Genomic DNA, 16,514 nt, shown 5'->3' with positions numbered 1-16,514 from the left:
ATGATACTTTATGAAAAAATAAGTATCAACAACTAAGGCTACATAATACTATGGATATATATTTATGGAAAGCATAAAAAAAGGTCTGAAGGATATACAAATGGATAACCTTGCAAAAGGGTTTGTGAGTAGTGGTCAAGCTTTATGTGCAAGGTTGTGTAATGGTTAATTTTATGTCAACTTAGCAAAACTATGGTGCACAATTGTTTGGTCAAACACCAGTCTAGCTGCTTCAGTGAAGGTATTTTTAGATGTAATTATCACGTAAGTCAGCAGACTTAGAATACAGCAGGTTACCTTTCATAATGTGGGTAGGCTTCATCCAATCAACTGCACACCTTAAAAGCAAACCCCGTTTCCCAAAGGAAAGGCAATCCTGCCTCAAGACGACAACATAAAAACCATGCCTGAGATTCCAGCCTGCAGATTGCAGACTCCAGACCACATCAACTCTTCCCTGAATTTCCAGCCTCCTAGACTGCCCTATAGATCTCAGACTTGTCCTTCATTCACATGAACCAATTCCTTAAAATCAGCCAATCTCTCCCTACCCCTCTCTCCTTCTCTTTAAATATCTACCTATATATCTATATTTCTATATAGGAGATCCTATATCTCTATACCTATATCTATATATCTATATACCTATGTCTATTTAAGTAGGTATTTAGAGAGAGAGATCTCCTATGTTTTTGTTTCTCAGAGAACCCTGACTACTAATACAGGCTGCTTTTGTTTTTCTAATAACATTATATTTATTTCTACTGTGTATAAGATAAAATAATATTCAAAAGCAGTAAGTCCTGGCCCTTATCTGATCTGGTTACTTATTCTTGACTTTAAACTTTTATAAAATGCACCCTGGCTGGTTTAGCTCAGTGGATTGAGAGCGGGCCTACAAACCAAAGGATCACAGTTTGATTCCCAGTCAGGGCACATGCCTGGGTTGCAGGCCAGTCCCCAGGAGGGGACACACAAGAGGCAACCATACATTAATATTTCTCTCCCTCTCTCCTTCTCTTCCCCTCCAAAGATAAATAAATAAAATCTTTTTAAAAAATTTTATAAAATGCTTCTCCGTGTGTCTAATTTAAAAAATTTTTGAGTATATTCTGAGCATTCTGATGTAATTTCTTGCTGATAGGTAAAATGGTATGGAAAACCTTTATAATTTACAAAGGGGAAACCACCACTGAGATTTAATTTAATGATGCTGCCATAGAAATGTAAGCATATTTAATTTTAGTCATATATATAGAATACTGAAAATCAGATACTGGATAAATAGTTTAAAAGCCTAAAAGTAGAAAGAAAAAAGGTCCAGGGAAATAAATTCAAAAGTGTACCCCTCTTTGTGGTCTTCTTAAGGAATAAATCATTAGAAATATAATAGAACCATAACAAGGCAGCTAACAAGAATCTTTGCCAACATAGAATTCAAATGAGTTGGGGGGAAGAAGAGTATAAGGGGACTAAATGGTAATGGAAAAAATACAATTAAAAAGAAAAGGAAAAAAAGAATTCAAATGAACTAAACCTTCTCTCCTGGCTGCTATAAGAATACTTTCCAACCATACCAATTATAAGTAACCAACCATTGTAATTCCCTATGTGGACTCAAAGAGGAGACAGTAAACTACTTGAAGACAATTCTTCCTGCATTTCCATCACACATTATTTTGGCAGCATTAAATACTAAACAAATTTTAAAGTTTCAAAATCTAGATTTGTACATACTGTTTTATCTTCCCGAAAAAGCCATCCTGTTTGGGCACGTGTGAAAGAAATTGATTTGGTTGATAGAGTTGCAGAGTAAATATCACTACTCATTAAAATGTCAACCTCTTCTTCTGTTTCCATCTCTGATTCCTGAGGTGGGGGTAAAAGTTAAATATAAATATCTAGGTTTTCAAAGGTTATTTCCATGACATATGAAAATAATAAAATATTCTAAAAATAATTACAGATTTTTAAACTATATATCCAAATAAATTAGAATTATGGCTAATTATGGATCTACAAATACAGGACACATGAAATATAGTACTCTTATGTATACTATTATTACAAATAATTGCAAATATGTAATGGAAACAATACTAGATAACCCATTACATAAATACAGAGTATGTATAGTGGTTTAAAAGATTAAATAAAGAATTAAGTTGATAAGTCTAAGGCAAAATTCCCATATGCAGGTTTCATTTTGTTTCAACACAGATGAATCTTACTTTAGTTATTTTTTATCCAAACACCCACCACTATCATTTGAGCCTTTCTTTCCCAACAGTTCTAAGTGAAAGGGGGAAAAACGGGGGGAGAGACAGAAGGAATGAAAGAGAGAGGGACGGAGAGAAAGCAGCCCAGAAGGAATCTTCTCTGTATTTCTTGTAGGAAAAAATAAAGAAGAAATCCATAAATATCAACCTATGATTTCTAAACTGAAGTAGCTTTATTTCTGCATATTCTCCAGTGCTGACACATAGAAAATGATCAAAAATACTTTTTAAATGAGGATAAAAAGAAAGCTTTGTGCTTGCTTCGAGACATAAGACCAATGGTCAGGTACAGTAGGGTAACTGAGCAGGTGTAAGATGAGGTTCTACTCTTCAATAGGCCGAGAGTCTCTAATACTTAGGACCAAAGAGTTTTGCTTTGTTTTGTTTTGTTGTGTTGTGTTTTGTTTTGTTTGAAACAAAGAAGTTGCTTTTTTGTAAGACACACCTACATTTATTTTTTTTAAGATTTTACTTATTTACTTTTTTAGAGAGAGGGGAACGGAGGGAAAAAGAGAGAGAGAAAAATATCAATGTGCAAGAGATACATCAATTGCTTGGCTCTCGCATGCCCACAACTGAGGACCTGACCTGCAACCCAGGAATGTGCCCTGACTGGGGAATTGAACCAGTGACCTTTTGGTTCACAGGCTCAACGCACTGAGCCACACCAGCCAAGGAAGGACCAAGGAGTCTTAACGAGAGAAAAAAAAGAAGAAAAAAAGTCAGAACCTAGACAGTTGACTGGAGAATGGGTTTACAAGGCTAGAGGCTCTGTTTCTTATACTTTCTGATTTCTATATTACCAAGAGACCCATTTTCTAGGCTTCACTACCAAATTTTCACCCAGATATAGTTCACTTCTTTTATTTTTTTTTCAATCTTCATTTCACGATATTTTTTAGGCTTTTGTTTGTTTGTTTTAAAGACAGGAAGAAAGAGAGAGACATCGATTGAGACAGAAACATTAATCAATTGCCTCTCGTTCATGCCCAGACCAGGGTTTGAACCCACAACCCAGGTATGTGCCCTGACCAAAAATTAGACCCTCAAACTTCTGTTATATTGGACAATACTCCAACCAACTGGGTAATCAGCGAGGGCAGAAAAAAACAGCAATACCTTGGGATTGAGATAGTAACATTTCCTTCACCCTTACTTACAAGTGAGAAGTGGAAACCCTTGACATTAATGCTAAGGTAAAAATGTATTCCTGGTAACCCAACCTAATTCTGCACAAAACTTTTTAAAGAAAAATCTGGGCTGGTATAGTCTGTACAGAACTGTCAGACATCCTTCTAACACATTATGAATCAAGTAGGATTTTATTTATTAGCTTGGGAACAACACTACATACAACACTGCTAAAGAAATTTTCCTTCCATTTCAAACACCTTATTTTTAAATGAATTTTTAAAATAGAACTTTTCTATAAATCATAAATTGATCATTACCTAACCACATCATTGAAAAAATACCTGCTGTTCATTACATTCCTTCAACAAACATTTATTGAATAGTTATTACTCATATATGCATATTAGAATAAACAAGTATTTCCTGCCTTAATGATTACTGCTTAAAATCCAGCTTTTCTGTAATTTTTAGGCATAAAATACACACATATACATACCATAAATACTGGTCCTTTGGTGATCTCATCAATACTATAACATCAGCTAATATCAACTCTACTAGCCTTAATCTCTAGCTTCTCTTCCAGTACCATATGTCCAACCTACCTATGCCTAGTTAGCTATGCTGTTCTCATTCAATATGCAAGGTCAAATTATTTGATAAATATGAATCTAGAATAAAGGTCAGCAAACTATGGCCAGCAGGCCAAATCCAGTCCACTACCTATTTCCATAAAGTTTTCTTGGAATATAGCTATAATTATTCATGTACATATTGATGATGACTGCTTTTATGCTAATTACAGCAGAGTTGAATAGTTGCGACATGCAAATATATCTAAATATCTAAAATATCTATTATCTCTATCTTACAGAAAGAGTTTGCCAAACTCTGGCCTAGAATATACTGATGCTGTATTTGGAACCAGAAAATACTAAATGAACCCCATAACCTTGAGGAGCTTATAACCCAAGAGAGGAAGAAAGCCACATAAACAAATATAACAGAATCAGCTCCATGGTACCAGATTCAGTGACAGCATAAAGAAAACAATGCTCAAGGGAGGAAGTGACACCAAGCAGGTGCCCCACAGCTGTAAGGGTGTAAGAAAAGAGGCATGCCAGGAAGTAAAGCAACATGAACAAAGAAATGAAGTGCTAAATAAATAGCTTGGTACATCTGAAAAAAATTCAAAGAGTTGGGTACTAAGGTATCTAAGACAGCAAAGTAAAAAAAAGGTTCAAAAAATGAACACCAGATCACAGAAGGATCCATATCATGCTAAGAAATTTGGATTTCACTCTTTAGGTATAAGAAACTTTTTAAATGTCCTTAAAGAAGGCAGGTTTCATGAATTTTCAATGTTCAATGTATCTCCAGTGTATCAGATAATTCAGATGCAGACAAGAAGGGGGCCAGGAAAATCATGTAGGAGATTTGTGATAGTCAGTTGAAAGATTATATCTAAATTAAGGTACTGCCCTGACCAGTGTGGCTCACTGGGCTGGACGTCCCACAAAGGGGAAGGTTGCAGTTTTGATGCCCAGTGACGGCACATGCCTGGGTTGCAGATTCAGTCCCCAGATGGGCCACATGAGAGAGGCAGACAATGAATGTTTCTCTCATCAATGTTTCTCTCCTCTTTCTACCCTCCTTCCTCTCTCTCTAAAAACAAATAAAACCAAAATTTTTAAATTAATTATTTAAGACATTGGTAGTATGAATTAAAAAAGGATACTTATAAAACATAGGAAGACCGAAATGACCACACATGTTCCCTAATTAAGAAACACAGAATATAAGAAAAAAATGTCAAAAGTAACTCCCACTTTTCTGGTTGAATAGAGAATGATATCATTCACCAAAAGAAGGAAAACGGAAGAAAGAGCAGGCAGATGGAAAAATAATGAGTTTAGTTTTAGATGAGCTAAATTATGAAGTTACCTGGGAGAAATTCATGATATCCCACTAGATAGTTCAATAGATAGGTCTCCACTCAGAAGATCTATCTGGGATACAAATATATACTTTGTATGGGAACAGAAGAGAGTATTCTGCCAGTTTGTAAAAATGAAAACTACACCAGACACAAATGAAAATTCTAGGCCTGAGTACAAAAAAAAAAGAAGAGGCAAAGGAGAATAAGATAGAGAGGGGCAGAGAACAATTGACCAAATCACAACGAAAAGTCAAATCACAAGGAAAACAAAATTTTAGGAATTGAGTTATCAATAAAAGCAAACACTTCAGAGAAGTCTAATAAAGAAAGGGTTGAAACAAGTGCACTGATTCAGCAATGGACTCAAAATGAGCATCATCCAAAACCCCAAACCTATTTCCTGTCCCCCAATTCTATCAGTGGAACCACCATCATTCCATCCTTCAGGACAGAATCACTGCACTCACCTTTAAATCCTTCCAATTCCTACTTCACTCAATCTTTTAGCAAGTCCAATTACTTCATTCTTGGAAATGCAAGTCATAATTTCTCTTTTTTAATTATTCACTACCCCTTCCAAGTCAAGATCCTATCACCTCTCAATTGTACAACCATAACAACTTCTCACATAATCTCCCAGCCTCCAGTCCCTTCCTTATCCCAATTTATCCTGCATACTAGCTATGTGATCTCACAAATGTCATTTAACATCCATCTATAAGCTTCAATTTTCTCATGTGTAAAATGAAGATAATAAAAGTATTTACTTTGACAGGTTATTTTAAGAATTTAATGAGAAGTATTTTTTAATTAATGTCCTTAAATAATAGTTCCAATATGCTGGCAATTAATGCTTAATGTAATACAAATATATGATAGTAATTGATAAACTATCAATACAGTACCACTATCCGTAGCCCCTAACAGTGTCTAGTATTTATTAGGTCCTTGATAAATGTTTAAGAAAGGAAGAGAGGGGAGGAGGGAAAATGAAAGAAATACATATGATTAATTCACTTCTCTGACTTTACTCAACCTGTGTGCTCCACAAGGAATACCTTCTCCTCTTCCCATCTAAATCTTCACTGTTCAGTGCTAGTTAGGAAACTACTTTTCAATAGTACACATACCAGGTAACTAAGGTCTCATCAATAGATACGGTAGTAGGAAGGTCTAATCTAAGAGATGCTGAGGAAGGAACCATAAGATGTGGTGAATGACAATACGGGGAATTGAAGTGGAGAAAAATAAAAACAGAATTAAAAAAGCAACAGTGACGAAACAAATGCTAACAAAAAAAAAATTGTAGAATTATCAATGATAAAGAGATACCAGGAAAGCTCTTTCCAGTATCTCTAAAAGCAGTGAAAGGAGCATTCAGGGAACAAAGGATAAGGATAATGGTGTATGTGGTTTTCACTGATGGTTGTGGAGGCAATACCAACATGGATTTATGATCTGACAGAAGGAAGATAAGTTTGTACTCTAAGAAGGAAAAGATAAAAAAAAGGTAGCCAAAGAGTCAGAAAAAGTAAGAGTACAGATAGAAAATCAAAAGAGGTATTACTATTAAGGAGACAGAGATGGTGAGCAACACTTCAAAAGAAGCTAAGGTAGCAAGATAATAAATGGTAAAAGGGTCAGCAAAGGTTCAATATATGAGAACTAAGGAAAATGGAGTTCATTTAACTAACAGATCATCACTGAATTATGAGCAAACAGACTCAACTAACTGGTCAAGATGACAACTTTTTTTCAATTTTTACTAGTACAAAAATGAAAGCTTTAGGATTGAACCATCCCAATTATGCCTTACGACTTTTTCAACAACTACACTGAAGCATGGTTGCATACAAAGACATTTTTAAAAAACCAGGTAGAGGAATATTTTTACGAAAACATGCTCACCTCATGGTGTATTCGCTGATAAACTTTTTGTTCATTGTCTAATACTACAAAAGATTCAGAGGGTGCGGCCTCCCCATTAAAAATGAAGCTTAAATCCCCTCGTTGGCACTTCATGTCAGTAAAGTCTATGAGAGTAGTGTCAAGCCTGTGAAAGATGGTTAAATGAGAAATTTTGACAAATAAATTTCAATGAAACTACATGACAGTTAAACAAGAATTGTTCCTTCTAAAATCAAACCAAGATGCTAATATGATATTTAAAATCAAATTTAGAGATAAAAGCTAAATTTAAAATATCTTATTTTTAAGAAAAAACACCAAAAGAATATTTAAACATATTCCATTTTTTCTGTATTTCATTTTTCTGGATACATAGTTCATTAACCCAGCAAGAAGACTGTTTCCCCAGTGTTGAAGTATTACCCTAAAGGTACCCTTGTTCCCTACCATTTCCATAAAAGTTACAACTGGAAAGGGCAGAAAAAGACCTAACATGCTCTGATCCCTTTAAGACCACGTTACTGGCTCAGCAGGGCATGTAAGAGAGGTAAAGCAATGAATGTACCACATTCTTGGATTAAGGAATGTGTGTCCACAGTCTTCTACACCTACGCCTTATACCTAACCATCGGTTATGAAAACCTGCTTCATCCTTCCACTTGATAACCCATTTAACTTACTCCAAATTCTTGGCCTTTCTGTTTGACTTCCCAGATTCAATTAGCACCCTCTTTTCCAACATCTCTACAGCCTGAAAATGTTATGGGCCATTCCTGTGTCAAAACCTCATAGATTCACACACTCCTGTGTTTATTGTGCTCTTTGTAACCAAGACCTGGCATGGTCTACCCCAATGAGTGAGTCCCAAATAAATTCCACATATCAGTAGTTATTGAAATAAGGGAGAATACTGGAATGGAAAAGTTCCCAAGTACCCTGAAGTCCTTCGATATGTGATGGCTTTGTAGAAGATCACATCCGGACCCCTCTGACTAGCTGCTCAAAATATGGTCCTTAGTCTAAGAAATGGGTTGACACATCTGTTACAAGATTCTGATCAAATCCAAGTAAACACATTTAAGTCTTTGTGAACGATCCACCCTGGCTACGGAGTTTCTACTTTAATTATAAGAATTTTTTACTTTGTAGGTTTGTTAGATTTCACCTAGGTAAAGGCAAAGTGAATGGGCATTCTTGATTTCCACTGAAAAGGCTGAGAAATAAAACACAATGTCACATGTTGCATCAAAAGAAAAACTAGAATTGTATCACTAAAACCATACATTTTAAAAGTGATATTATTAATAATTTTACCAGAACAACAGGGATGAACCAGAGCAAACAGGGAAATTTGATTACCCTATGTGTAACAGGCTCTTTTCTGAATCACATTATATATATGTTTATATCCCTCAGAATGAAATCAGGAAGCACTGAAAAAAATCAAGTCACCAACTTCGGCAGGGGTGAACCCTGTTTGCTGCTTTGTAGCTGAATTCCAGCTCCTGGTCTACTTCTGGTGGTCTGCTTTGTACTCCTAGTGCCTGCACTACTAAACTGTCCTGTTATTGCTTATACATGTGTCATGAGAGAGAATAATGCCAGTGAAAGGGGCTTATTCTCAACCTCCATAAGGCATGGACTACTGACAGTATCAAAAAAACTAGATCATTTTGTGTACGAGCCCTACTTGGACTCCTTCAACTACCAGGGAACTATACACCCCACATTAAAAAATAAATAAATAAATAAGAATAAACGTTTTAAAAGGGGCCAGAAGAGTCTTCTGCCTCCATTCCATTCTTGCCCACCCTGCAAGAGAGTGGCAGTGAACTGTGAGGGACAAGGGTGGAAACAGTGAGAAAAGGGGCAAAGGCAGACTGACATGGTGATTTTTAAGCTACCGTATGCAGTCATATCTAAAATCAGTCCAGTCCATTTTTGTTTCATCTGTGTTTCTATAACTTGAATTGAAATTAGAGTATCTAATACATATTCCGCAATAGCTCTGACATATCAGATTGCCTGTTACATATCACACATGGTTCACAATGATAAAATTTTTCATGATGGTATTTTAATGTCTTAACTTGTCCTTGGCTTTAAGCCTATGAACCTAAACATTTTTAATTTTTGCCATGCAACAGCTATAAAAAAAGAAAAATTCTTTCTACAAATGAAAAGACTGGAATACAAAATATTTCCTGAGATAAAAATTTGGAAAATGTGAAATAACACTGAACCAGGAAATAGAGCCTTCTCTTGAAACAGGAAAAGCCTGAAAAGGCAAAGTTTGCAATGATCATTTCAGTCAGTGGGTATAGATCAACCAAAATTATTAATATTAATAGTAAAAATGTTTATTTAGTATTCCCAACAATAAAGTTGCTCAGACTTTCCTATTTTTACTAAACTATCACTCTCTTCTTAACACCAGAGAAGGTATATTACATGATCAGATGGTCACCATGAGATACAGTATACTGAAAAAAATTCCTTTGAACAGAGTTTAAAATTCAGATTTGCAGTGATGTTTAAAAAATAATAATCATGCCATGCCATTTAAATTTGAAAGTTTTTATTCAATGTTAACAGATTTTTTTAGAGTCAACTCTTGTCACTTAGGCAAAAAACCTTTACCAAACATCCTAAAATCCAGCCTCTCCATGAACGTGGTAATGAGAGCTTTAGCACCAGCTGCTAGTAAGCCCTTGGTGTGAGTGTCTTGTTACATTACAATAGCTTCCCCTCAGGCTCTTATTAACCATTCTGTGGTTTTGTTTATTATCTATACTTATTATGTAGTATTCGTCATAAAATTTACTTCCAAAAGTCAAATATAAATGTGAAACAATTTTTTAAAGAAAGCTGTATCTTTTTTTCCTATTTCTAAAAATCAAACAAAACTAACACTAACTCTTTAAAGTAGCACATGAAAGAAAATATGATTCTTCCAAATTATCTACTACCTTTGGCCAGCGCCTATATTAAACATTTTTTAATTGACAAATAAATTTTTTGATGAATCCATAAGTATATTGCTAACAACTGGCTGCTGAATTAAATCTACATCAGTATCAAATCGTTTCTGAGTTTCTCTTCTACGTTTTTCTGTATTTTCCCAGGCTTCTACAATTACCATAAATTAAATGTCCACAAGGACTTTCATAATTAGAAACATCTGAGGTTATTTTTAAAAACCAAAACCACAGAAACATCTTATTTCACCAAATTCTTCTGCTTGAGAATAATTACCTGAGAACTTGTTTCAAACTAAAGGTTATCTCTTCACTAGAATTCAACATATTACATAATAAATATTATAAAAATTGATTTTTTTAAATTTCTGCCTTGTGACATGGTGAGAAAGGACAGGAAGTCAGATCTTGGCTCAGCTATTAATTGACAATACGGTCTTTTAAAAATCACTTCAGTTCTCTGAAGTTTCTCATCTATAAAACAGTTTACATGAAATAATATTTCACGACATTTCTAGTTCTAGACCCTCATACGTTCAAATTAATATTCTGGAAATGTATAAACACACACATATATGTTATATATATAATTTATAGATATACTAATATTCATGTGCATATACATATAAGTTAGCACATTCACTAGCATTATATATAGCTTCCATATACTTAATTTATAAATATATCTATATTAACATAAGGCTAAAGATATAGGGAATGATAAAAGTAAAATGCTAAAATGAGTAAAATAAATAGATTTCCCATAAGATCTAACCATCAATCTTATTTTAAAAGGAAACAGAAGAAAATTAAAATTAGCCTTAAAGAGTTCACTAGAATAGATATAAATGCTTATATAGATGAATGAAAAGACTCATGAATGGGTAGACAGGAAGAGAAGGGTATGAGAGGGTTGGAGAAAAAAGGACAAGAGTTAAGGTGTTCCTATGAGTCCCTTATTCCTTAAAAAGCCAGGATCATAGAGATGACCATCTTAAATCTTCTTAGTATTACATCATGATCTTCACTGTTTGCCTTCTAGATACTCTGTAGTTGAATAAGAACAATACCTTTGTTTCAGTCAAGATTTTATGCCTTTAGTTATCTGTAGTATGTCTCAAATGAGATATAATATTATGAATATATTTAAAGCATATTCAAGTTATAAAATAATACATCCAAATGTAAGGTATTGCTACAGAAAAGCTTCCTCTAAATCTCAATTTTCTGTTACTCAAAAAAAAATTAAGTCACCTTACCTGATATTGATACCTTGTTTGTATATTTTACAAGCATCAGAAGGCAGAATTCGGGAAAGTAAAGGCACTGTGTTTTTAAAAAATGAAAGATAAAATTAACCATGTAAAGTTCTGAAACATTACAAATTTTTTATTTAGAAGAGCAAGGCAAACATTTTAGAAATTTACCAAAATTATAATAATTTTATAATAAAATATTATATTTTATAATAATTATAAAATACTATAATAGTATTTTACCACTGAATACATAAAGCAAGTTTGAGCAGCTTCAAGTATCTATTATTTGTGTTTGCTACATAGTTCACCACATTCCCCACAACCATCCTTGCCCACCCATCCGCACAGTTAGCAGAGTTGATATAATGCTACTTGTGGGTACCAAATTTTGCCATCTGTAACACACTCCTGTATTTACTGTGCACTCACAATTTTGGTCTAAACTTTCAGGGAAAAAAATCTCCAGTTCTAACTTTTAATTCATTTTATTTATATTTAGATACTTGGTTTTTGTATTAAAGAGGAATTTTAGCATTTATTTTTTAACATATTATGGTACAAGAAACTTTATGTAACAATTAATTACAAAACACAAGAACAGATACAAGGTATTTCAGGTACTACCCATGTATAATGCACATTCTCATTTTTCCCTCAAAAATGTGGGCAAAAACGTATGCATTATACACAGCAAAATACAGTACATATTGCAGGATATTATAGATGAGAAAAACAATGCCCTATGCTAACTAACCCCACCTGAAGGGGTAACTAGATGTACCTGAATCCTAGCTGATCCTCTAAATATAATGCGATTAAATAATGCAAAGTAATGTGTACAAGAGGAAGAGACATTTTTAAAGCTAAATAACCAAATTTGAGTTTGAATCTCAAATACGTAACCTTGGTTACTTAAGCATTCTGTACCTCAGTTTCAAAATTTATACAATGGAATCATACTCTTTACCTATAGATGTCTACATTCCAGTGTTGCTCACATTCCTATCACAGCTATCTTTTGATAGTTTTTTTATTACTTGTATCTACTATGTTGAGGGGGCAGGTAAAAGTCATTCTATGGATGACTTCTTTCTTGTGTAAACTGAACAATTAAGCTGTCTATATTTTAAGTTATCTCTATATAACTTGAGAGTCTGACACTAAAGAGGATCTAAATTTAAATTTTGGTTTTGCTATCACTTACTCCCTGATTTTAATTAATATTTGTAAACCTAATGTTTTCTATCCATACTATGTAAATAACAATTCCAAATATATAGGGTGGTATGGGTATTCTACAGATTAAAAGATAGGGAAATTTTTTAAACTATCAGTTTTTCTGTTGAAAAGTGCTATATGCATAATTCTAAATTTGAAGTAATGATTATGATACTATAAATTACTTAACATTTTACAATATATATAGGGCTTCCTTCAAAAACATGATTGCATTTCATACTCACCAAAACAAAAATGTACAACAGATGGGGTAATTCTTCTCCCTACTTTAACCAAGTCCGAGGCTATTTTCAGCCAAACACTGAATGTAACACAATACAAGGAGGAGTAGAGTGAGTGTACCCCACTACCTCTAAATTAAACTCATCCCTGGGATCTCAGTATTTCTTAGATTCCCTTGCTTCTGGGTGGCCTATTTTTTTTTTATTACTAGTTCTGACAAGGAGAAGAAACATGCCTAAACTCTAGAATAAAGCTTGATAATCAAATCTAATAACAGAAATTATCCAATTTTTTAATCCAAAGTGTCTAAACTAAATCTAGCCACCAGGTGCTAGTTTTGACATGAAAGCAGAAAAATCTTTATCAACATTTAAACAGATGTGCTGATTTTTTTATGTCAAAGTCAAGTTCTCAAAGAATCAATACTTTCAATAAGTACCTCAGTGGCTGCAACATGAATTTGATTATGCAACATTTATAATATGTTTATAACTACAGATATATGTACAATTTCAGAAATGATTATTCATTTCTACTTTTTCATACAATTGAAATGCTAATTTTAAAATATTTTAAAAACATTTTGCTCAGCAAGATAAATTGACTCTTTTAGAATTTAAACCACCAATATTACTAAGAAAATCAGTTAAAGAAGCAATATATTCAAGGAACCACCGTACTTTAAAGTCACAAAAGAAGATGGGGGTCTATACAGAGGATAAAAAATAGGGTGACAAAAATGCATTCAGGCTTCAGAGTTCAAATTAGAATCCAATTTGACTTGCAGCTCTTTTATTAAACAAAGCTACTCCAGATCTCTTTTTTCCTCAGTGGTATGGTACACTAAGATTTCTGAATGATATATAAAGCATAAAGGCAAGATAGGCCTATAAGAATAATAAAATTATGCATAATTTTGATGGAGCCAAAACTTGCCTGACAAGCTAAAGTTGTAACAATTTTGGAGAGAACTAATTTTATTTAAGGATTAAAACTCTGTATTTAGAGATTAAACAAACTTGAAAAACTTTAATCATCCATGCTGCTGTTAAAATAAATAAAGTACTTCCTTATCAACTAGTATGTAAGATGCCTATGATATATTAGTAAGAATGACAAATTGCATAATGACATAGTATGAGTCCATAAAAAGACTAATACTTAGTATATACATATATATATATATATATTTGTTCACACACACACATTTGTAAACACTGCAAATGGTTTGAAAGTATTAGCATGAAATGTTAAACATGGTTTCTATAGTTGTAAATATCTGATTTACTTTTATAATTATTATATGATTTATTTTTATAATTATTTTAGGGGTAAATATTACTGAGCATTCAAATGCTTATATCATTCTATCATAAAAATTAATTCAGATGCTTAAAAAATGCATGGAAGCTCATTACATTAAAAGAAATTTTTTGTAGCAAAATTTAGTTGTTTTGATAATTGTTTAGCAAGTAAAGGTCACAAGATCAAACTTCTTGTTTAGACAATAGGGAAAAAAGAAACCTACCAAGGTAAAATCAATGACTATAAAATACCTCAAAATTAAAGTCTTTTATAATAACAGGAACAGGGTGCAACCAAACAGTATATTAAAACAGAGGCTATAAGGATACAGTAAAAGTGGCAAAAATGATTGAGAATTAAATATGCAAAATCAAATGTTAACAAAATTTTGCACATTCAGGGATCCAACCACTATATTTCAAACTTCCTTAAATTCATTAATCTAATAATCTCATAATTATACTTCTCTTCCCTCTGAAAATTCCTTATATTAAATTAGTATAATACTTAAACCTGTACTTTATTTCCTAAAAACCAAGACTTTTTAATCTTAAAAATAAGAATTATAAAAGTTACTAATAAGGTTGAGGTCATTAAATACCACTACAGTGCCTTACAACCATTACATTCGATGTGATAGAAAACACTAATTTTCCTTAGGGCAAGTATCAAATTTGTTAATATTTCTATATAATATTTATTTTCACACTTATAATTCTGCATGTGTACATATTTTATAATAAAACATAGCACATACTTACCCCAGCTTTGAAAATCCCAGTGAAGTTCTAGATAAAAGTCACCTAGCTGAGAAATGAAATACGAATAATTACTGAATGCACCTCTAGTTAACAACTGCTTTCTCTACTTAACATTTTGTTTTTTAAAAAAATTTGTTCTCACTAAAGATCTATAAACAAGAATAGAAAATTTTCAATGTTTAAAGAAAAAGATGTTTATTACTTAAAGTAAAATATTAGAATAGCGCACATTACACCAATTATCTACACAGGAAAATATGTACCACTGTGAGTTTTATAACATCTTAATTGCATCTTAATTGCATCTTAATTGCGTATCTGAAACTGACAGACATTTAAATTTGCATCAGTAAATACGCCATTTCTCAGCATAACTGAAGTATCAATTAGTATTATTGTGAAAGTAGTTAATAACTTTAGAGGGTTATAAAAATGATTTCCAAAATGATTCTTTGTATAGCCTCATAATATCTAAAAAAAAATGACCCAGCCCTGGCTTGTCGCTCAGTGGATGGAGCACCAACCCATGAACCAAAGGGTCACTGACTGTAATTCCCAGTTAGGGCAAATGCCTGGGTTGCAGGCCAGGTCCCCAACAAGAGGCACACGAGAGACATTGATGTTTCTCTCCCTCTTTTTTTCCCTCCCTTCCCCTCTCTAAAACAAATAATAAAGTCTTTAAAAACATACAGAATAGCAGAAAATCAATCAATCTTTCTGTGCAAGCACCCTCAACTCTTACCATCATGAGGTAGGACACAAAAAAGTTTTGTCATCTAAGGAAGCTGCAAACTGCTCCTGCTAGGAGTAGCAGCTTCGGCTCTTAGAGAATCTTCTAATCCAAAGAAGAAAGAAAATTTATGGCCATTAGTTATGTCCCAACTCTTTTTTTTTTTTTTAGAGCTCTCATCTAATGTATTGCAAGCAGTACTTCTTTATCTACTTTCCTAGGTCAAAGTAAATGGTGCTTCCCGTAAGAGTATAATCAGAGTATTTGTTATGTTATTATTTATTTTAAGCAGGATTTTTTACCATAATTTGACCCTTACTAATTAGTGAGAAATTCGACTGTATTTTTAAAAATGCTTAAAAACTACACTTACAATTATTTTTGGGGTGCAAAATCAACAAAGAAATATAGCTTACCTCTTTCAGAGCTTTTAATAATCGAGGTCGTTTTTCTTCAACACTTTCCCTGGATTGCTGCTTAAGCTTCCTTAAAAGAGCTGTAACTAAGATTTAAATTTTAAAAAATTAATTTAAAATAGATTTCACCCTGCTAGAACACACCCCTGGCTTTTATACAGATATATTGAAAGATGTAGATATTGTGAATACGTTAGCAAGGAAGTTTAGTATAACTGTTATGGTTCCAAGGGAAAATTGAGACAAAATACCTCAACATCAATTTATACTTAATCACACTAGTTTTCCTAACTTTTAATTTTTAATTTTCAGTATGAATTTAGGTTATGTACTGACTGAGCCAA

The 16,514-nt window shown here is 33.1% G+C and overlaps 1 protein-coding gene across 2 annotated transcripts in view; it reads right to left on the bottom strand.

Annotated features, from left to right (window-relative positions):
* ANKRD13C (ankyrin repeat domain 13C) overlaps positions 1 to 16,514 on the bottom strand; it is an 86,633-nt gene that overhangs the window by 28,474 nt on the left and 41,645 nt on the right. For both annotated transcript variants that reach the window (XM_037042580.1, XM_037042588.1), the window contains 5 exons: positions 16,171 to 16,256; positions 15,025 to 15,070; positions 11,498 to 11,564; positions 7,261 to 7,405; positions 1,738 to 1,869 (listed from right to left, as the gene is read on the bottom strand). In XM_037042580.1, coding sequence (XP_036898475.1) covers positions 1,738 to 1,869; positions 7,261 to 7,405; positions 11,498 to 11,564; positions 15,025 to 15,070; positions 16,171 to 16,256 — 476 coding nt within the window. The remainder of the gene's footprint in view (positions 1 to 1,737; positions 1,870 to 7,260; positions 7,406 to 11,497; positions 11,565 to 15,024; positions 15,071 to 16,170; positions 16,257 to 16,514) is intronic.

This window comes from Sturnira hondurensis, unplaced genomic scaffold (genome assembly GCF_014824575.4).
Source record: "Sturnira hondurensis isolate 20B ecotype Veracruz unplaced genomic scaffold, ASM1482457v3 Scaffold0000648, whole genome shotgun sequence".
Taxonomy (NCBI): domain Eukaryota; kingdom Metazoa; phylum Chordata; class Mammalia; order Chiroptera; family Phyllostomidae; genus Sturnira; species Sturnira hondurensis.
Note: the sequence above shows the minus strand (reverse complement) of the source record. Positions and strands in the feature narration are given on the sequence as shown.